The sequence below is a fragment of the Zootoca vivipara genome, chromosome 6, assembly GCF_963506605.1.
Source record: "Zootoca vivipara chromosome 6, rZooViv1.1, whole genome shotgun sequence".
NCBI lineage: Eukaryota > Metazoa > Chordata > Lepidosauria > Squamata > Lacertidae > Zootoca > Zootoca vivipara.
This window is the reverse complement of record NC_083281.1, coordinates 41,044,654-41,066,216: the sequence shown is the minus strand read 5'-3', so window position 1 is coordinate 41,066,216 and position 21,563 is coordinate 41,044,654. Positions and strand designations below refer to the sequence as shown.

At 45.4% G+C, this 21,563-nt stretch overlaps 1 protein-coding gene across 1 annotated transcript in view; it reads left to right on the top strand.

Moving 5' to 3' along the window:
* Nucleotides 1-21,563, top strand: part of ADGRB2 (adhesion G protein-coupled receptor B2) — a 169,188-nt gene that overhangs the window by 70,301 nt on the left and 77,324 nt on the right. Inside the window, exons 4-6 of the mRNA XM_035118985.2 lie at nt 5,020-5,184; nt 15,791-15,955; nt 21,352-21,516. Coding sequence (XP_034974876.2) covers nt 5,020-5,184; nt 15,791-15,955; nt 21,352-21,516 — 495 coding nt within the window. The remainder of the gene's footprint in view (nt 1-5,019; nt 5,185-15,790; nt 15,956-21,351; nt 21,517-21,563) is intronic.

Here is a 21,563-nt window from a genome sequence, read left to right as displayed (position 1 = left end):
TTCCACACACACACCGCGGCGGTGGCACCTCCTCCCTTCCTCCTCCTGGCTTCTCCCTGCCCTGCCTAGAGGAGGAAGGGGGCTGGGCTGAGCTGGCTGAGTGCCATTTTAAGCAGCCCCTCTCTGGAGCCAGCCCTTTCACGCTGCTCATCTTCATTCTTCTGCTGCCACTCTGGTGCTCCTGTGGGCCACAGAGCGGAGCAGATGAGCTCACTGTGCCTACCCATGAGAAGCAGCAGCAGCGGCGGTGGCAGCAGCCCCTGGGAAGGTAAACGCAGCGGCTGGGGCTGGGGCTGGGGCTGGGGGTGGGGAGGAGGACTACTTGCCCCCCTCACCTCTTCTTCCAGCCCCCCCCCGTGCCACTTCTCCGACCCTCCACAAGGTCTGAGGGACCGTGGGCAGGCCCATGGGTAATTCCCCCCCAACTCCTATATTAGAGTGCCCTTGCCATCCAGGGAGCTGTCCAGAAGAACAGTGCTGAAACCTACTCTTCCTACATTAGAGGGTTACCCAAAGCTCCCAAATGTGAAAAAGGTGGTGTGCCACCTTGAGCTCCCTAGAAGAAAGCTGGATTAAAATATAATAGAATCAAATAACTGTAGAGTTGACAGAGACCCCAAGGGTCATCTAGTCCAACCCCCTGCAATGCAGGAATCACAACATGGAATCATCAAATTGTAGAGTTGGAGGGACCTCAATGGAATAATAATAATCAATAATCAATAATTATAATAATATGATGTGTGGTTGGATCAGTGAATGGATGTGTGGTCATCTCTCTGGAAGTTACACAGCTACAAGATGGTAGAAATATTCTTGTGCCACAGATAAAAGGTATTTGTTAGAGAAGCAATTGGTTGACTTTTTGAAATCCTATGATGAGAGGCAGTTGTTTTGGGTGGGTTCTAAGCTGATGGGGTTGGGTATAAGCACCTCTTGGACACCCTGAACTACACTGCCTTAATTCCTTTCTAAGTTATACAGTTCTAAAGAAGCCTCATCTTACAAGCATGTCACAGTGCATTAAGGGAACCTGACCCTGCACTGGTTGCCTTTAAGTTCCCACTGGCCAAAATCTCTGCCAAAAAAGGCAGAAGGTCAAAGGGTAGACTGTCAAATATGTCTTTGGGGATACTTCAGTTGACTTTGGGGTTCCCAGCTGCCTAACTGAACCATAGAGCTGATTCACATAGTAATTTCTCACTCAATTACTCACCTGATTTCTGCAGAACAAAGTGGCAGAATTCTTGATTGTAGTACCCCTTACTTTTATCTCTGTATGCTCCCCCTCCCATAAAAAAAAGAAACTTTTAAAGGTGCCAGACCCCTCTAAATTCCTGGATCCAGTAAGTGTTAGAATTTAATCAAGGCTTGGGGTATTAAACTGGGTGCCAAACACGAAAACCCTGGACCCAGCATGTGTTAACAGCTAATTAACTTAGCTTAGTTAGCTAAAATTAACTTAGTTTCCTATGTTCAGGTGATCACCAGGGGGGTGATGATGATGATTGATTGATGGGCCATTAAGAGAACAAAGGAAAGAAGATGGGGCCATTGAGAAAGCAAAGGAGAGAATGCAGATAGTGGAATGGACAAAAGCCAGAGTTTAGAGTTGAAAGTGTGTGTGATGTGACCCAGGTGCAAATAGCTGCAGGCTGGAAATGCAGAGACAGGAGAGAGACAGCCTTGGCTGAATTCTACTGGAAACCAAGGCTGTGGCTTTGAGAGAGGATACTTTTTGAGTGTTGATGTTGTGAACCCCTCCATCAAAGGCTCAGGTTGTATATATGTGTAAATTAACCATAAAGGCACCACAGTCTCCACAGTGCCTCATTTCCAAAATGAAACTTGAACCCTGGGCAAGCTCTTGGAACCTCTGAAATCTTGCACTACTTGAATATTGGGGTGGTGTGCAAAAATAAAGTAAACAGATGAAGGAGATGGGTTCTGGATGCAACCTCTCCCTAGTGTGCAAGTTTTCTCCCTGCAGCAAGGAGCTTTTTGTGTGTGTAACATCAAAACCCACCCACACCCTGATGTCAGACCTGAAATGATGCAGCCCAGAATTCTACCACCTCAATATGTTTAATTTGTAAAGCAAATATGAGCATTTGAGGTGATTCATAGGATAAGGAAGGACTATCAGCGATGATTAGACTGTTCTTTCTCAGTTCAGGTTATTGTTTGATGTTTGATACACTGTGGGAAACAGCTAAATGCCTAACTACTCCAGCTGCCACCCACCCCCAGCAGATTGCAGGTTAGGGATGAGTGAGAAATTTGATCTGTGCAGATTCGGAAACAAATCCACACCTTTTAAACATGGATATTGGAACTTAGGTCTATAGTCAGCTGTCTTTTAATCAGAGTAGACCCACTAAAATAAATGAAACCTAAGTTAATAAGGGCCATTAATGTCAATGGGTCTACTCTGAGTAAAGGTTAGTTGACTGTAACCCCTAGTGCCAGCTTTCTTATGCAATTCTCAGTTTTGAAAGTGTACTTTGTAGAGCACTGGATTTAAATGAATCCTGAACCAGAGGTATAGTATCCAGACCAAGGCAACTAATAGTACCCAGTGCTTTTTTTCTTAAAAAATGTTTAGGATACTCTCATTTTCACTCAAGAAAACCACCATTTTATAGTTAAAATCGGGAAAAATGAATACAGTAAATGGACAAAAGTACAAAGTTTCACAAAATGTTTAGGGGTATGCATATCCAGAGGCGGCGCTAGCTGCTCCAGTACCCGGAATGACACACATGCAGTGCACCCAGGAGCAGGGCCAGGGGTGGGGTGAGCATCCCAGGAGGGCAGGGCAAGCGTCCCAGGGGGTGAGACGACCATGGGGGGGGGTAGAGTGAACTGCCCATGGTGGGCTGCTTCCTGGGCAGGGTGGGGGGAGCTGTGCCACTTTGCCAGCAGCCTTCCTCATTTCCCTTTCCCTTTTGACAGCTTGGGGGAGGCTTTGCCCCCCCCCCGAAGCAGCCCAGGAGCGGGAGGGGCAATGGCGTGCTGCCTGCCCGTGACTCCCAAGCCTCCCCCGAGCTGTCAAAATGAAGGTGGAAGGGGGGAGGCCGCTCGCAAGGTGGTGCAGTTCCACCTCTTCCTCTGACGGCTTGGGAGTCGCGGGCGGCATGCCAAATGTCCCCCCCTCAGTGATGACACCTGGGGTGTGCCGTCTCCACCACACACCCCTTCCTCTGCCCCTGTGCATACCCCTGTGTCTCCTCAGAGAAAAAGCACTGTACCTCTTCAACCTTGGTCAGACCACACTTGGAGTTTTGTGTCCAGTGCTAGGCACCACAATTTAAGAAGGATATTGACAAGCTGGAATGCGTGGAGGGGAGGGCAACCAAGATGATGAATATTCTGGAAACCAAGCATTATGAGGAACAGCTGAGGGGGCTGGATATGTTTATCCTAGAGAAAAGAAGACTGGGAAGTGATATGATAGTGACCTTCAAATATCTGAAGGGTTGCCATGTGGAAGATGGAGCAAGCTTGTTTTCTGCTGCTCCAGTGGGAAGGATCCGAACCAATGGATTCAGATTACAAGACAGGAGGTTCTGACTAAAAATTAGGAAGAACTTCCTGATGGTAAGAGCTGTTCAAAAGTGAAATGGATTCCCTTAGAACTTGGTGGGGTCTCGTTCTTGGAGGTTTTTAAGCAGAGGTTGGATGGCCATGTGCCAGGGATTTTTTACTTGCAATTTCTGCATTGCAGGGGGTTGGACCAGATGACCCTTGAGGCTCCTTCCAACGCTACAATTCTAGGATTATGTGAAATTGGGCTTATTTTGGAGTTATCCAAGGCTGAGCTCTCTTCAAATCCCTCTGAACCAAAACTGGGGGCCCCCAAAGCTTTGTGAGCAATTAGAAAATTTGGTACCAAACAGAGCTGTGGATAACATGATCTGCAAAAATTGCAATTTTTCTCCCCATGTTCCCCATACAATATATGGAAATTGCCAGGGTGGGGAGAGGATGAGGCTGTATGTGTGTGTGTTTTTGTGATTGACACATCTTACTTCTAATCAGAAGGGATTCTTTCTTCGTTTGTTAGTTGCTTTGTGCATTGTTTCCCACAAAAAAAATATTGAAGTGATTTAACAGCAACAATAAATACAAAGTGCAATGCAATACAAATATAGCAATTTTAAAAAACAAGTTCATCCACGCACAAAAAGGATTTGCCATGCCCTCCGGCCAGAGTGCTTTGCGGGAGGGATGTTGATCTTGTCTGTTCTATGTGCTTTGCTAGTTTTCTCTCTTCTGAGTTGGCTGTTTCAGTTAGGATAGACATTTTGCCTGTGGCAGCCTCTTCCAAATACTGTGCTTGCTTGCTTGCTTGCTTGATGCTTTGTGCACTACTTTATCTCTGAACCTTACACATACATGGCTGCTTGGCCATAGCTGAGCGGTAGAGCGTCTGCCTTGCATGCCAAAGCTCCTAGGTTCCATCCCCGGTACCTCTGGGTAGGGCCTCTGAAACCTAGAGAGCTATTATTGCTGCCAATAAATACTGGCCTAGATGCACCAGGGATTCTTTAGCTGTCATTCCTGTGAGGGCAACTACGGGTAGTTGGACTAGATGACCCTGTGGTTCCTTCCAGCTCTACAGTTCTCTGATTCTAAATCAGGCACTGAATTGGTCTCTGAGCCACGTTTTGTGGTCAGTGCACACCCCAGAAGTCTGACAGAGAATGGGAATGGACATCTTGAGAGAAAATACATTTTATAAGTATTTGTACATACATTTGCATGAAATGTTTGATGCCCTTAAAAAAGAAAACATGCACACACGTACACAGATTAATGTGGAAATAGAACGGAATGGAATGATGGTCAAACACCAGCAGAAGTTATGCCCACCAGAAATAGCCTGATTTGTCCAGCCCTAGGTGCGTGGGCACAGCATCAGAGCTACTTCCAGGTCTTCTGTCAGTTCTGGAGGTGGCTGAACCAGTTTTTCTCTGTGTCTGTATGCTTGTGTGCGTGTTTCCCTCTTTCCCACAGGAGACCCTGCAGCAGAGGAGTGGTCCCAGTGGAGCGTCTGTTCACTGACCTGCGGCCAAGGCACCCAGGTGCGGACTCGCTCCTGCGTCTCATCGCCTTACGGGACACTATGTAGCGGGTTGTTGCGGGAGACCCGGATATGCAATAATACCGCCACCTGCCCAGGTAGACGGGGCAAATGGGGAGGGGGCTTGCTGCTGTTTCTCCTTCCTTCCATCCCTTTATTATGTCTTCCTTTGTTGTGTCAGGTTGCTTTCGTGAGAGTTGCCTGTCTGTCATCGTGCTTTGTTTTGTATTCCCAGAATGTTCATTCCAACTGGCATTATTAACATTCATATGCTAATGTGGCTGCACTCTTAGAAGCAGGAATAATCATCCTCTGAAATATTTGGTTCTGTTATGTTTTCGATTTAGCTTTCTCTCTGTCACTTCCAGTTCAGTCCCAAGGAAGATTTAGTAACCCATTTGGCACCCCACCCCACCCCCACCTCACCCCACCCCACCCCAAAGGACAGGTTCAATTCTGGTTCGCAAGGATGAGACACTTAATAGGTCTAATTAGTTATAAAGGCGATTCAGCCATAACCCATAAGTACTGTGAAGTATTAATGAAATAAAAATGACTAAAACAGCTTGCCGTAAATTTGCCACACGTTTTTTAATGTGCCCTGTTTAATTAAAGAGTATTTTATCCATCGTGCAACAAGACATCTCTCCTGCCTGATCAATGCCCCAGTCCGTTAAAAGGACATGGTGCAAAATTGTGTAAAAACTGAATCTGTTCTCCCTTGAGCCAGTGAGTGTATCAGGAAGCCTTTACCTCAAGGAAGCCCAACTTTTCTTACCAAGTGAGCCACAAGAGTACTTTGAACCTGCAGGGTTTGTCGTGCAGGGTGGGGGTGGGGGAGTGAGGCCAAAATTTGACACAAACACACCAGGGTCCTAGAGCTCTCCCACCTCCTTCCCAAAGCTGGGAAAGCAATAACTAAGCCAGGCTTCCTCAACCTCAGCCCTCCAGATGTTTTTGACCTACAACTCCCGTGATCTCTAGCTAGCAGGATCAGTGGTGAGGGATGATGGGAATTGTAGTCTCAAAACCTCTGGAAGGCCAAGGTTGAGGAAACCTGAACTAAGCTTTGGGAAGGAGCCTGGAGGACTCTAGGACCCTGTCAGAGCCCTCACACCTCCTTCCCAGATCCCAGCACTTGGGAAGGCAGTGTGAGGGGCTCAAAGGGCCGTGCATTGAACCACCTTACTTTAAATGGACCCTTATTTTGAGAGTTGGGTGATTGCATCTCCCAAACAGATTCAGTAGGGGTAGCCAACCACAGTGGCCTGCAGATGTTCTTGGACTCCAGTTCCCATCAGCCCCAGCAAGCATGGCCAATGGTCAAGTATAATGGGAATTGTGGTCCAAAACAAGAGCACAGTGTTGGCTTTCCCGGATATACAGAATTTTACTTCCAGCACAATCCTGTGCGTGTTTACTCAGAAGGATGCTCAACGGGGCTTACTCCCAGTCAACATGCATAGGATGGCTGCCTTAAAAGCAGGCAGGACGATACTGAATTGGGGCAGTGGTGCTGAGGATGGGATGCTTAACCCTCTCCCCTCTTTCTCAATCTCTCTTATCCCTCCCTCCCCTGCCTTTACCCTGCTGAGGGAAAATGCAAGGTAGGCAGCAGCTGGAGGTGAGTTTGAAATTGTGGGGTTGTCAGGAGAAAGAGTGAAACATCTGACCCCGGCACTGCTGCTCCTTTCTCCCAGCCTGCTTTTGTTTCATTCAGCAATAAATACAGCTATAAATAAATGAATAAGTATAAAATCATGGGTTTCCCTTCATAATGGGTGATTTGGCATCAAACTGGCATCAAACTGAGGAGAGCCAAGGCAACCCACACTTGAAAGTGTGGGGCCAAGGCTGTTGTTGTAATCCAAAAAGAAGAGGAAGCCCCCTTGGCCATCTTATAGACAAGGATCACTACCCCACCTGAAAATTCTTAGAAACTGCCTTTCATCATATCGCATACCCCTGAAACTTTACCAAAACTGCAGTCCTACACATGCATGCCTACTCATAAGCAATTCCCATGGAGTTCAATGTAGGTAATTCCCAGGAATATAGGAGCAGCCCCACTGCTGGGAGCCATCCTGCCTCTAGGCTGGGAGAGAGCCAAGGGGATATCAGAGATATCAAAAGCCTTGCCAGGCACAGGAAGGGAGGGTGGGAGTCTTCTCTTGCATTTTGTTTTCCCTCCTGCTTTTTTCCTGGCTGGTGGAGATTTTACAGTTTCCCTCTCCTTGCTTCCACTGGCAGTATAAATGCTTATTACAGCTGCATGGCTGGTATATCCCCACCTCCCTCATTTTGGTGGGCATGCCAGGGGACTAAGAAGGTTTCAATTCTTCAGATCCAAATTCTTCCCTTGATAAGTTCCTGGTGTACCCACTTTTGCCTCTAACAGACATCCAATGAAGCTGAATGGGAGAAGATTTGGAACAGTTAAAAGAAAGTGTTGATTCATGCAGCGCATCATTGAGTTATGGAACTTGCTCCTCCAGGAGGCAGTGATAGCCAGCAATTTGGGTGGCTATTAAAGAGGATTGTACAGATTCCTGGAGGAGAAGGCTATCAATGGCTATTAGACATGATACCCCACCCTCCATGGAGGCAGAAGGGTTTCTGAAAACCAGTTGCTCAAAACTGCTGGAGGGGAGAATGTTCCTGTGCTCAGGTCCTGCTTGTGGTTTCCCCACAAGTATCTGGCAGTGTTCGAAACTCCCATTGTTCTAGGCGCATTTTGTGACAGGGAATTTCATTAGTGTGAGCAGTTTCTGAGCTCTGGGGCAGCACTGCACCTGAAATTTCAGATTAAAACTGTAGAGTGGAAGGAAAGGAGCACCTTTTCCTGCCTCCCCACTTCCAGTTACTCTCTGAAGACCGGAGAAGAGACCCTCTTAAGAATATTAGGGGGGTGGGCAGGGGAAGGACTAGACCATGTGAAAAAACGAACATAATATTTTAGCTGCAGTTCATTTATTTTCATCTTTGTATTCTTGTTATTAAAAAAAGTGTGCCTAGACATTCTGTTGTTGTGCCCATAACTTAGGTTTGAGGTGCCATTTAGCTCTTAGCTTTCATATCTCAACAAAATAAAAAAATTCCTTCAGTAGCACCTTAAAGACCAACTAAGTTTATATTTTGGTATGAGCTTTCGTGTGCACACGAAAGCTCATACCAAAATATAAACTTAGTTGGTCTTTAAGGTGCTACTGAAGGAATTTTTTAAATTTTTTTTTATTAATTTTTATTTTTTATTTTTTATTTTTTTTGCTTTGACTCAGACCAACACGGCTACCTACCTGTAACTTTCATATCTCAGTTTCTAACACTGGTATCTGGTTGCCTGCTGTGAGAACAGGATGCTGGATTAGATGGACCATTGTCCTGATCCAGAAGATTCTTCTTATGTTACTTTGCCTCATTGTCTTTTAAAGCCATCAAAGTCAGTGGCCATCCCTAGCATGGCATGCTGCAGTTGCAAGTTTCAGAACTCTGGTGCTACATACATACTTAATTGACGTGCTCATTTTTTAAAATAAGAATATTTACTTTAGGCACGCTTTTGAAAGTGTCCTTGGGCTTCCTTCTTCTTTTCAAGTCACGCTGGCTTTTGCATGCCCTGGAAAACTGTGGTGCTTTTAGTATCTTTGATTTAAAGGAGGTTGAAGAGTTGAAATGCATTAATTAGCATTCAGAGCCTATGACAGCTAATCAATGATGGATCACTATCTGCTTGAAAAATCTAATGCCAGCATGAAAACACTGAACAAAGCTGAATTGGGAGAGCTCAGGAGGTCATTGTAGAAATATTTATATATCTATATAAAAGTTGTTTTTACCTCCACATCATTCTGTTTAATCTCAACTCATCAAAGGCTAGATATCCCTGAATTTCTCGTTGGCCTGTTGGAGGTGAAAGATAATTCCTCATCTTGTTTTTAGGTTTCACCTCATGAATCTTTCCATGGATAAACAACCCAGAAAGCATATTTAGATTATGGGGCAAATTACACAGAAGAGCAAAAGGCATCCAATAGGCATATTAGAAAAGAAAAAAAAGAGGGGGAGAGAGAGAGAGCAAGGAACAACTTACACAGGAATGGCCGTTGGGTTAGCTGGAAATTAGAAAGTAGTCCAGAAACTGCTGTGTTTTCTCAGGCATGAAATTAACCAAATCTAAGAAAAAAGTGGGATGTATGAACAAAAAGATGTTTTTGGTAACTTTTTAAAAAAGTTCCTGTGAAAATCCACCAGCATTTTACTGCACATTTCTCCTAAAACATTTGGTATGCAATTTTGCCTAACTCGCACATTTTTTAAACTGCATGTTTGCATATTGTTTTCACTAATATATGCATTTTATGCATACTTTCCCTTATACATACATTTTGGGGTTAGAAACAGCACTGCAAAATTAAGAGAAGTGCAAATTTCAAAAGGTAGTTGTGTTTTGGTTTGCATATTATTATGGGAAGTGTGAATTAGACAGGCTTACAATTAAAATGTGAAGCAAGCCCAATTACCACTCCCTACTTGTAAAAGCCCATTACACTGGCTTCTGTACATCACAAAAGGTCTCAGGTTTCCCCAAAGTATGCTGGTATAACCAAACAATGTCCTCTCTCCCTTTGAAAATATTAAAAGCCAGTAATTATTAATATCTGTCTTGAGTGCTAATCAGCACAACTCCTGGGTCCCTTGTAAGGCAGAGAGATCAGAATTAAAAAGAAAACCTGCTAGTTCTTACATTAGCAAAGCTGAATATTAATTTTTGGAAAATGCAGCAGACTTCAAAGAAAGTTTCCCCAGGTTTGTGCAAAGAGAAAATGAAGAACCATACTCCATTCCTAATTCCAATCATTAAAACACCTGCAAGTCTGGATGTAAGATATTGTGAATGGATTTAATGATAAATGAAGCATTGATTAAGTTTGACCAGGAAGCTGTTCAAGTGTTCTTGAAAGAGTTCTCAGCTTGAGAGGAACTGGATGATGGAAATCAGTTTTCTTTGTATTGGCATCCACTGTCAAGGCAAAACCCAAAATATCTTGGGTAATTTCTCCCTTTTTCATATTATTTGTAATGGCTGCTGTGATCTCACATCCAAGAGACAAGGGTTTGGTAGCAACTGATGGCAGTTTAACCTTTACACTTACTTTCCTCAATTTTGAAAGCTTGTGCAAGGAGGCCGAAATGGGACTGGAAAAATAGATCAAAATGACCACAAATTTTGGCTGGGTATGCATTCAAAGCACATTTTCCACCCTCCAATAATTCTGGGCAGTTTGTTAAGGGTTGCAGAGAATTGTAAATCTGTGAGGGATAAACTGCAGTGCTCACAATTCTTGGTAGAGGACTGTGCTTTGAATGTGTTTTAAAATTACACCGTAGCCCAAAGCTCACTTGATCCCACCAGGAACAGTTGCTGGAATGATCTTTTAGAGAGTGGTGAGCAAGAGGTGACATGATATAAGTTTATAAAATTATGCATGGCATGGAGAAAGTGGGTTGAGGAGGGGGGGGGACCTTCTCTCATAACATGAAAATCGTGGACATCCAATGAAGCTGAGTGTTCGAAGATTCAGTAGAGATAAAAGAATGTACTTCTTCATGCAGTGTATAGTTAAACTACGGAACTCACTCCTATAGGAAGCAGGGATGGTTACCAATCTGGATGGCTTTAAAAGAGGATTAGACAAATTCATGGATGAGAGGGGTATCAAAAGCTACTTGCCATATTAGGAGGCAGCAATGCTTCTGAATACCAGTTGCTGGAACCAAAGGAAGGGAGAGTGCTCAGATCGTGCTTGCAATGTTGGCTTCCCCCAGGCATCTGGTTGGCCACTGTGTTGACATTCTTATGTTCTTAGAATGTCAGGTGGGCAATTGCAGTATGTTGTTGCTCCAGAGACATTTCTATATCCAGGCATGAAGTATGGTTCATGTAGAGCAGGCATCCCCAAACTGCGGCCCTCCAGATGTTTTGGCCTACAACTCCCATGATCCCTAGTTAAGAAGATCAGTGGTCATGGATGATGGGACTTGTAGTCCAAAACATCTGGAGGGCCGAAGTTTGGGGATGCCTGATGTAGAGTGTGCATGCATGAGCCCTCCACTGTAGGGCACTGATGCTGAGTCGTTCTTTCTTGGCCAGCCCCAACCAGTGGCACAATGGGTCAATGCATCTGGCTGTTGATCAGAAGATTGGTAGTTCAAACCCACCCAGGGATGGCTGTGGGCAGGATCCCTTCATTGCAGTGGGTTGCACTAGATGACTTTGGGATCCTTTCCTACTCAATCATTCTATAATTCTATAATTCTAATCACACGTTGGTATTATGTAACAGGGGTGGGGTGGGATACCGGTGCCTTTGTCCTGGAAGGTATTTCTTCTTTCCCACATGAGAAGCATTACACATTTGAGAGGCTTGTCACCAGTAAATGTGGATGTGCCATTTTTTTTATTTTTTATTTTGAAAAGCAGATCCAGATTGTGATTGCCAATTGCCAAGGTTGTCATTTCCAGTTATTGATAGACCACATTACCCCAAAGTACAACTCTGTTCAATGTGGTTCGCAGAAAAAAACTAAATCTAAATACAGCAATGCAGTAAACAATGCATGATTAGACTTATAACTGCTAAAATATTCATGTTGTACACCACCCCAATCTCCAAGCAGTGCAAGATTCCAGGGGTTCCAGGTGCTTACCAAGGGTTCAGTTTCCTTTGAATGAGGGACAACGGAGACTGTGGTGCCTTTATGATGGTTTATTTACAAATACAGTGGTACCTCTGGTTAAGAACTTAATTCGTTCCGGAGGTCCGTTCTTAACCTGAAACTGTTCTTAACCTGAAGCACCACTTTAGCTAATGGGGCTTCCTGCTGCCGCGCGATTTCTGTTCTCATCCTGAAGCAAAGTTCTTAACATGAGGTACTATTTCTGGGTTAGCGGAGTTTGTAACCTGAAGCATTTATAACCTGAAGCATTTGTAACCCAAGGTACCACTGTATATACAACCTGAGCCTATGATGGAGGGGCTCAACACCCCAGAAGCTTTTGCTCCTACAATCATCACAGCCTTGGATCCAAGTAGAAATCCAGAATGGCTTTCCTTCTCATGGTTCTGCCTACAGCCTGCTTCTAGCCCAGCTCACATGCTCAGCTCTACCTTTTGTCTTTCTCACTTCTAGCCAGGTGAGGGAGGGGGCCCATCAGGAGTGGGCTGACCCATTTGCCTCCTGCCACTCATACATAGGACCATTACCAAGAAGCTGGCTGGCTATTTCAAGAATTGAATCTGCCATTAGATTTTAACCCTTGCTGGATTCAGGAATTAGATGGGATGCGGGCATACAACATAACCCCCCCCCAAAAAAAAACTCACAGCAATAATAATCAACAATTAACCATTCATTTAACATATATTAACATTTAAGCAAGCGTACAACTTATTAAGAGGTTCAGCCAGAATATCCATAAAGCAATCGCCTTATGAAGAGTGTGGGGCAAGGCAGGTGAAACCCTCCATCCCCTGGTGGCAGCCAACTGCAGGCATTATGCTGTCCATTCAGGAGCAAAAGCAGCAATACATATATGAATCATTGTCACTCATTGCATATGCAGTTAGGAGCATAGGAAGCTGCCTTAAGTCACACTGGCCCTTGTAGCTCAGTATTATTTGCACCAGCCTTCCCCAGCATGGTATCCTCTAAATGTCCCCTACAACCCCCACCATCCCTGACTATTGCAGTGCTGGCTGGGGCTGATGAGAGTGGTAGTGCAAAACATCTGGAGGGCACCAACTTGGGAAGCTATTCTACACTGGCTGGCAATGGCTCTCTAGGGTTTCGTGCAGGAGTCTTTCCCAGGCCTACCCAGAGATGCCATCAAAGATTGAACTTGACGCCTTCTGCATGCAAAGGATGTGCTTTATTTTCATTGTGCATCACCCTCCCCATCCATTCATAAGTATCAACTGGAGCATAAATGAATGCAGACAGGAGTATCTGTCGTGAATTGCATGTGCAACTGCCTTAATTCCACATCATGCTTGTCCCCATTCAAAACCACAGGCTGTAGTATAAATTTATGCAGATCTGGATAATTGTTGCACATTGCATGCACAATTGGCTTAATTGTACAACAATCTAGCCTGCTACAGAAGTGTAGAGAGGTTCATTTTCTGGTACATTTCTTGTTGTCATGCTTCACCCAATTATGCTCAAAAAATATTTAATTTTGCCAGCTTTTTTTATAAAAAAAAGCCAAATTATATTTTTGTCAATCTTGCAGTGTTAGAACACTTTAGATTGCAGTTTCTTTTAAAGCAGATAATTTCCAGCTGCATTTAAAAAACTGAACACTTTTAGCCAGCTCTCTGCAAAGCTTAAATCAAGAAGAGGATGTGCTTGTGATGTATGCCGACCATTTTTAGAACAGAGTTTGACTGCCTGTCTGTTCCTCTTTCCACCCAAGCTGGACTAGACAGCAGAACGGAGGGTGTAATAAACCTCCGATGTCTGTTTATGTAGCTGTGTACTTTCATAACAGGGAAGGTGGGGAAGCAAAATGTATTCTATTTTTCAGTAATGGGGATTCTGCTGCTCTCTTGAAATGACGGAGCACTGATTTGACTTTGGGGGAATGTAACAGAAGATAAAAACTGTCTTTGTGGGCAGGTGGAAAGTCCAGATAATTCACCATTCTGCCTTCTGACACTAGGCAACTAAATGCCTTGGGGAAGATGTTTCCTAGCACACAATAGAGACAAAGTATCTCTTACTTATTTATCAGAATTATTATTACATGCTCTTCACCAGAAGGTCCCGGGGTGCGTCAGAGCAATGTAAAATACAGTGGTACCTTGGGTTACAGACGCTTTGGGTTACGCGTTTTCAGGTTGTGTACCGCGGGAAACCTGGAAGTACCGGAAAGGGTTACTTCCGGGTTTTGCCGCATGTGCAGTAGTGCCAAATCGCGTCACGTGCGTACGCAGATGCAGCGCTGTGGGATACGAATGCTGTGGGTTGTAGATGTGCCTCCGTCACGGATTACGTCCACAACCCGAGGTTCCACTGTACAAGATTTTAAAACGTTTGAAACAAATTTCAATCACAGCTAGCGTGGATCACTATATATCTCAAGCAGGCCTGCCAGCTTGGACCCGGGACTGTGGGTGCCTAGGGTCATGCATGCCATAGGCGTACATGCATGCCCAATGTCAGCAAGCCCACCAGTGTGTGCACCTGATATCAGCATGCCCCCACAGCATGCTGACGTCACACGCAGACATCAGTGGATGTGCTGACATCATACATGCTGACGTTGGATGCATACGGTCCCGATGCAAAAAAATATGTGGGTACCTGACCCCTTCATGGGGAATGTTGGGGGGGGGGTTGAAGCACCCAGGGCCCCCTGTACCTGGCGCATAAGATCTCAAATTTCAAAAACCAGGGTAAAGAAGTGTGTCTTCTGTATGTGACAGAAGCTGCACAATGAAGCAATGAAGGCGTCAAGCACACCTCTGTGGGGAGGGGAATTCCACAACTTAGGAGCTGCCACAGAGAATGATGTCACCTTGGCCACATCTCCCATCTGGATAGACTTGCTGGAGAAACTCAGTAGACAGACTAGCAAATATGGAGTCTGATCAACTGGACCTTGTCAACTAGGGCTGACTAGCATTGAAACTTCATACAGTTTGGATATCCCATGGATACATTTGAGATCAGAAGCTTTTCCTGAAGGGAGAGGGCTGAAAGAGAGTCTCACACAGGAAAACTGGAGCAGCTTTGAACTCTATTTGCCCAAGCTGATAAATCAGCTTGATCTGGAAGCTTTTATAAGGTTAGGCAATGCCACATGGTCTACTCTGGCTGAATGTTGTTGAGAGGCTTCCTTGGCTGCTGTATGTTGTCTCTTTGCAGTCCTTCCTTTGGCCAGAGTTTGGTTGTTGCCCTAGGAAAAAGGAAAAACTTCCTTTTTACCCAGTCACACCATTGGTTTATACAACCAAGTATTGACATTCTAGGGCAGGCATCCCCAAACTGTGGCCCTCCAGATGTTTTGGCCTACAACTCCCATGATCCCTAGCTAACAGGACCAGTGGTCGGGGAAGATGGGAATTGTAGTCCAAAACATCTGGAGGGCCGAAGTTTGGGGATGCCTGTTCTAGGGTTTCAGTCAGGGGTCTTTCCCAGCCCAATGTGGTGATGTTGGGAATTGAACTTGGGGTTCCTGGTTGAATCTGCTCCTGAATTCCCTCAGGCAACATTTTGGGTATTCACTGTGATGGGTTCAAAAAAGCAAACAACAACAACAAGCAACAAACAAACAAACAAACAAAACACCCCAGCATTGAATGGGATTTGTCAGCGTCTAATTCACCAGGTCTTTCTTGCAATGATTTATAAGCAGAAAGATCTTCATAATGTTAAGCCTTATAAGTAGAAAGTTACTCATAGTGATGTGCCTATACCTCTGCCCCCCGCGTCTCAGACCAGTTGCTATGCGTTCTATCCTCAGAAGATAGGGCGAAGCACTACTCCTTTTCTCTGTTTCATTCTTTCTCCACTGACCCTGTGCAAACCTTCTTTGTACCCCAAATACGCCTTTCCTGCTCTGCTACTCCCAAGCACACACCTTTCCCCTCCCTGGCTGAGATGGAGGCCCAGCCATGATTGCTGTGTGCTGTGTTGCAGTTCACGGCCTATGGGAGGATTGGTCCCCCTGGAGTCTGTGCACGATGACTTGTGGGCAAGGGTCGCGGACCAGAATGCGGCAATGCGTTGCTCCACAGCACGGCGGAAAGGCCTGCAAGGGGCCTGAGGTGCAGAATAAATCCTGCAATATCGCTCTCTGCCCTGGTTAGTAACTAGCTCCTTGGATTCCCCCCTCCCTTCCTTCACCCCTGCCTCGGTTTTCCTACTTTCCCAAAAGATAAGTTCTCTTTTGTCTCTAGTCTCTACTAATAGACCAGAGGTCACAAACCTTTGGCTCATTAGACATTGCTGAACTACAACTCCTATCATCCCTGACCATTCACCACAATAACTAGGGCTTATGGGAGTTGGAGTCCTACAACCTCAGGTGAGCTTCAAGTCCTCTTTCCTTTGGCTAGACAGAGTCACACAATCATATCTAAGCATAATAAAATGGTCTCCTGAAATCACTAACATGGTCTGGGGGTTGAAAGTTGTTTTTTAGCCTTTCAGGGCCTGGGTAATTTGTGATTTTTCAACATGAAGTGGGGAGTGTGAGAGGGAAAATCAGCTTGTGGTAGCCTTTTCCTCAGAAATGGTCTCTGGGGCTAAAATTCCTCCTGGGTGAGAGGGAAACTGCATTGCTGAATGCTGCAACCACACGGAAACACACACATACTGGCCTTACTTTAACTACGGCTAGCACTAACCGCAGTTTGAAGGTGGCTTGTTTCCTTAAACCATAGTGAAAACCATGGCTTCTGCTAGTTGGCAAACAAAACTGAAAGCTTCCAGTGTGAAGACTGGAAGCTTTTACTTCTGTTTCCAACTAACTGTGGTTACTCATTAGAAACCATAGCTTAGCATTAAGTCAAAATGTAACTACTTTGTTCCCATAGAAAAGCAGTGCAAGTCCTTTCTCCTGAAGAGCTGTCTTTCTCCTTGAAGGAAGTAGGTTTCTTTCCACTGCCCACCCCCCACAACAGAGTAGTCAACGGTTTGAAACTCTCACATGGTATAATCCAGGAAACGTTTCGCCACATACTGATGTTCACACGCAGGCCCTGAATTAGTCTTGGCCACAGAAAAAGGTCTCATTCCTGAGAGAGTAAACCAAGGAGGGCCTTTGAACAGAATCACTGGAGTGCCACTTGAGTGAAAAAGATAGGTCAAGGAGAGGGGATAAAATAGACCTTGTTCTTTCCACCCTCTAGCTGGAGCCAGTACAATTGGGCTCTCTCTTCTGATGTATGGAATCAACTTAGATTTGCTATCCTTTTCCCAATCTCTGTCCAGCACATACACACACACTTTATGAAATCTTAGGACTATTAGTGGTAGGCAGTGTCAGGAAGTAGGATGTCTAAGTGAATTAAAGACCCTCCTGGCTATAATGCTTCCTCCTGCTGCTTTTACCAGGTAGTGGAAATAAAAGAATAAAGAGTTAGCTCCCCAGGGAAGCTCAGGCTTTCACTAGATGCCTGCAGCTTCCATCACTAGCACAGAACACAAACAAACTCCCCCCCCCCCAAGCTGGTTCAAAGACCTTTGCACTCAGAAATCGGACTTCACTACTGCTTTGAAGCAACAACAACAAAATATTTGAAATAAAAACACAAAAGTGTATGAAGACCCATTAAAATATAAAGTGACCAATAATTAATCAACAGTTTAAAAGCATTTGGAGTACAAATAACACACACCAAAAAATAAATAATTTTTTTAAAAAAGAAAACTACCTTAGCCTGCTCACCAGCCTGGATTCATCCACCCTCCAAGGCAAAATCTGCTTTTCATCCCTTTTTAATGTATTTATTCTGTTATTACTTTTATATCCCAGCTGTTCTCTAAAGTGGAGAACAACAACCCTGTGAGGTAGGTTGGATTGAAAGATGATGACTAGTCCAAGATTTCTCAATGAGCTTCATGGCTGAGGATTTGAACCTTGGTCTCCCAAGTCCTAGTCCAACACTCTAGCCACTACATTGCACTGGGAAAACCATTGTTTTCTTTAGCCTAACTGTGGTTTGTTTGAATGCCTGGACACAATGCAGCAAACCGGCTAACCATGGTTTGTTGTTGGCTTACAAATTGTGGCCTGTTTTAACTATTGTTTGGCAGTCTTTCCAAACCCAACAGCCATGGTTTGTTCACCCCACACTCTCATCAAGCTACAAAATCACAAGGTAAGAACAGTTGGAAAACAACCCAAGTTTAGAGGAAACAAACCATGCCTTCTTTTTTCATCTGTGAGGTGATCTGTGGTTTGTTGAAAAACTATGGTTAAAATAAACCATGCTTTGCATTAATTGGCAGGGGGGTCTTTGTATTTTTAAATGTGAAAGCCGCATGGAATTAGATCGGGCTCTGCATTCCAGTACCGATTGTTCTGAAATTTAGCTTGTTGGTTATTTTAGCATTGCAGAAGAAGGCGTTTTGCCGTAATGTGTTCTAAGCAGAACAAAGCAGTGTCAGATTGCAGCCTGTCTGTAGTTCCACTGAGGAGGCTGTGACTCTCACTGGTTGCCATAAATCTCTTCTGAGAAACCAAGAGGGCTGCCTCCCGCATGCTTTTGTTCCCCCCCCCTCCACACTGCTCCTGTCCTTCGGGTGTTGTGTGCTTTTCAGAGCAAGACTGTAGGCCAGGCTTGTACAATAGGGAGCCCCTCTGGCCATACACAGCTCATCATCCAATTTTTGTGAGCTGCCTGGTGCCTGGGGCCACAAAAATGGGAAGGAGAAGAGTGTCTGGTGTCATGCAGCCCTGTTGGAAACAAAGCCTTCCTTGTTTGATTGGTTCATTGGGCAAATAGGCCTTCTTAATGACTGATTTTGTACATGACCTCTGTCAACCTTCTGTGCTGAGTGAGGATTTTTGCAATTATATCCATGTGTCAGACACTGCAGGGTCTCTGGCTGTTGGCAGGACCAGGCCTTGGAAGCAGTGGATAATTTTCAGGAACATAGGAAGCTGCCTTATTCAGTGTCAGACCTGTGGTGCATCTAGCTCAGTATTGTCTGCACTGACTGGCAGCGGCTCTCCTGGGTTTCAGACAGGGACCTTTCCCAACCCTCTTTGGAGATTCCAAGGATTGGACCTAGGACCTTCTTGCAGAAGAAATGCTCCGCCACTGAGCTGTGGCTCCTAGACAGTACTTTATATCACTGATCCATCTAGCTCAGCATTGCCTACACTTACTGGCAGCAGCTCTCCAAGGTTTCAGGTGGAACATTCCCATTCCTAGCCCTATCTGGAGATGACAGGGATTGAACCTGAGACCTTATGCATACAAAGCATGTGTTCTAGCATGCTACACTATGGCCATTGCCCAAAGCTGCACTTAGCTAGCTGATTAGAGGCCAAGGAGTGAGGAGTCCAAAACTGGAGGGGTGGTCTGCAGTGGAAAGGGCCAGGCAAAGGAGGTGGGAAGGAAAGCACTTTAGCAAGGGCAATAACACACCCAGTGGCTCATCCAGCATCAGACCGAGAAGTCAAAGCTGAACAGAGTTGTCACTGCCCCCTGCCTCTGCCATATCTCTGTCTTGGCTGATGCTTGGCTTTGGCTGGAGCCTTAAGATGGCCAATGAGGTCACCATCTCAACAGAGCCTCCTTTGACACTTTGTATTGAGCCTCCAAGCCATGCTGAACCACAGACAGGTGGGGGCGGGGGAAGCAGAGCCAGCAAGGATGGAGAAGCAGGTGGGGCACTGAGGGTTTCTCAGTGAGGGTTTCTCAGTATCATGGTTTACCAGAAATGAGTAGCCTGCTACTGACTGCCCAGTTGTTCCCACCTTGTTCCTCCCCTGGATAAGCAAAGCAGGGTGAAGCCTTCCCTTCCCTTCCTGCCTGAACCAAGGACTGTGGTTTGTTGCTTCCTAACAACGTGTGCTCTGTAAGGGCTCAACAAACCATGGCTTAAAGCTGGTTACAGATAATGGCTTGTTAGGGAACAAGAAACCACAATCCCTGGTGATTGGTTGTTTAAATTTATATACTGCCTTTCTGCTCAGGTACTTAAGGTGATTTTATTTTAAACTCGCTAAAACAATTACATAGTTTTGAACCAAAAGATGACCCTGTGGTCGTGACCAACTGAAGCAGGTCCTGGTTTTATTTTCCCTACTTGCCTCCCTTGCTCTCTTCTTCCTTCCCACAAGGCCAATGGTCCTATGCACGGGCAGGGGGGGGGGAGAGACAGTCAGACTGGAACAGACTCTGAAGTTGTCTTTGCCTGCCTCCCTCAAAGGATGGTTAGGTTAGGATGCAATGGGAAGCCAAGCTCAGTTGTGAATCTCCCATTTGCACTAAGGAAGGAGCAAAGCAGGAATGCACCCTGACTTATTATTACAAGCAAATGTGGCCCATGTATATGTCAAGCCTTTGAGTCTAAATACACAAGCACCATATTTTTATAATTCGGCCTTTTGACTCACCATTCATTTCTTCCCTGCCCTGCATGTGGTGTGGGACTGAGCTTACTGATTGGAGCCATCTCAGTGTTGTTGCTGAGCTGTTCCTTGTGGAAAGAGACTTCTAGCAAACGGGCTTCCACCGGGTGTAGTGATGATGGTCATCAGCTTGGATGGCTTTTATGTATTGTATATTTATTTCCTTTGCAGATTTATAAGCAGCTTCACAACTGAAAGCTACCAAAGGGATGCACAAGAAGATAACACACAAAAGATTACAGGCTCAGTAAAAGCTAAATCAATAAAATTTACAGAAATTTCAAAAAAGGATTAGACTAGACAAATCCAAAGAAACTCCAGCATCAAAAAGCATCTCTCCGCTTTCTAACCATCCTGCCATCAGCTCATGCTGGGGAGAGTTTAGTCATGCTAAACCTTCAGAGCAGGATAACACAAACTCATAGAGGATGAGGCTATCAGTGACTATTAGTCACAAGGTCTCTGTTCTGCCTCCACTGTTAGAGGCAACAAGCCTCTGAATAGCAGTTTATGGGGACCACAAGTCCAGCTTGCAGGCTTTCCAGAGGCATCTAGTTGATCCCTGTGGGATGCTGGGTGAGATGGGCCTTTGACTTGATCCATCAGGGATCTTCTTATGCTCTTAGCTTATGCTCTTTCCTCTTGGGCGCAGACCCTCAAGGTCGTGTCCACCGACCCCACCATCTGCTTATGCTTCCAGTCCCCAGTTGCTGCTCCCTCTTTACTCTTGTTCCAGAAGCCCTTCCACCACGGTAGACTGGGTGGGTGGGGTTTGTTAGCTGATTTAGTTTCCCAAATCCTAGTGATCCCAGCCAGAGCTGACCTGCATGGTGGGTAGGCAGGAGAACTGGCCAGTTATCAATTGGAGTTGGCCCTGTGAGCTGCCATGGGATGGAGATTCTTACACTAATACTGAATCTTAAGCTAGAAGAGAGTTTAATGTATGGGGCAAATGTGGGTTGGAAGATCCTGCCTTAGAGGAGGTGGATGAGAAGCTGACAAGGGCTGGTTGGGTGCCAAAAAAGAGACAGAGGGACATCTTTATGGGGCATTTCCTTGTGGAACCTCATCCTGCACTAATTGAGCTTTTCCCTCTGCTTTTCTCTAATAGTGGAAGGCCAGTGGCTGGACTGGGGATCCTGGAGCCGCTGCTCGGTGTCGTGTTCCAACGGGACTCAGCAGCGCACCCGCAAATGCAGCGTCTCAGCTCACGGCTGGGCAGAGTGCCGGGGGGCTCATGCCGATGCCAGGGAGTGTTACAACCCCGAATGTCCAGGTAGGGAAGCTACGAGTCTCCATACGCAGGTGGCAAGCAGACAGGGG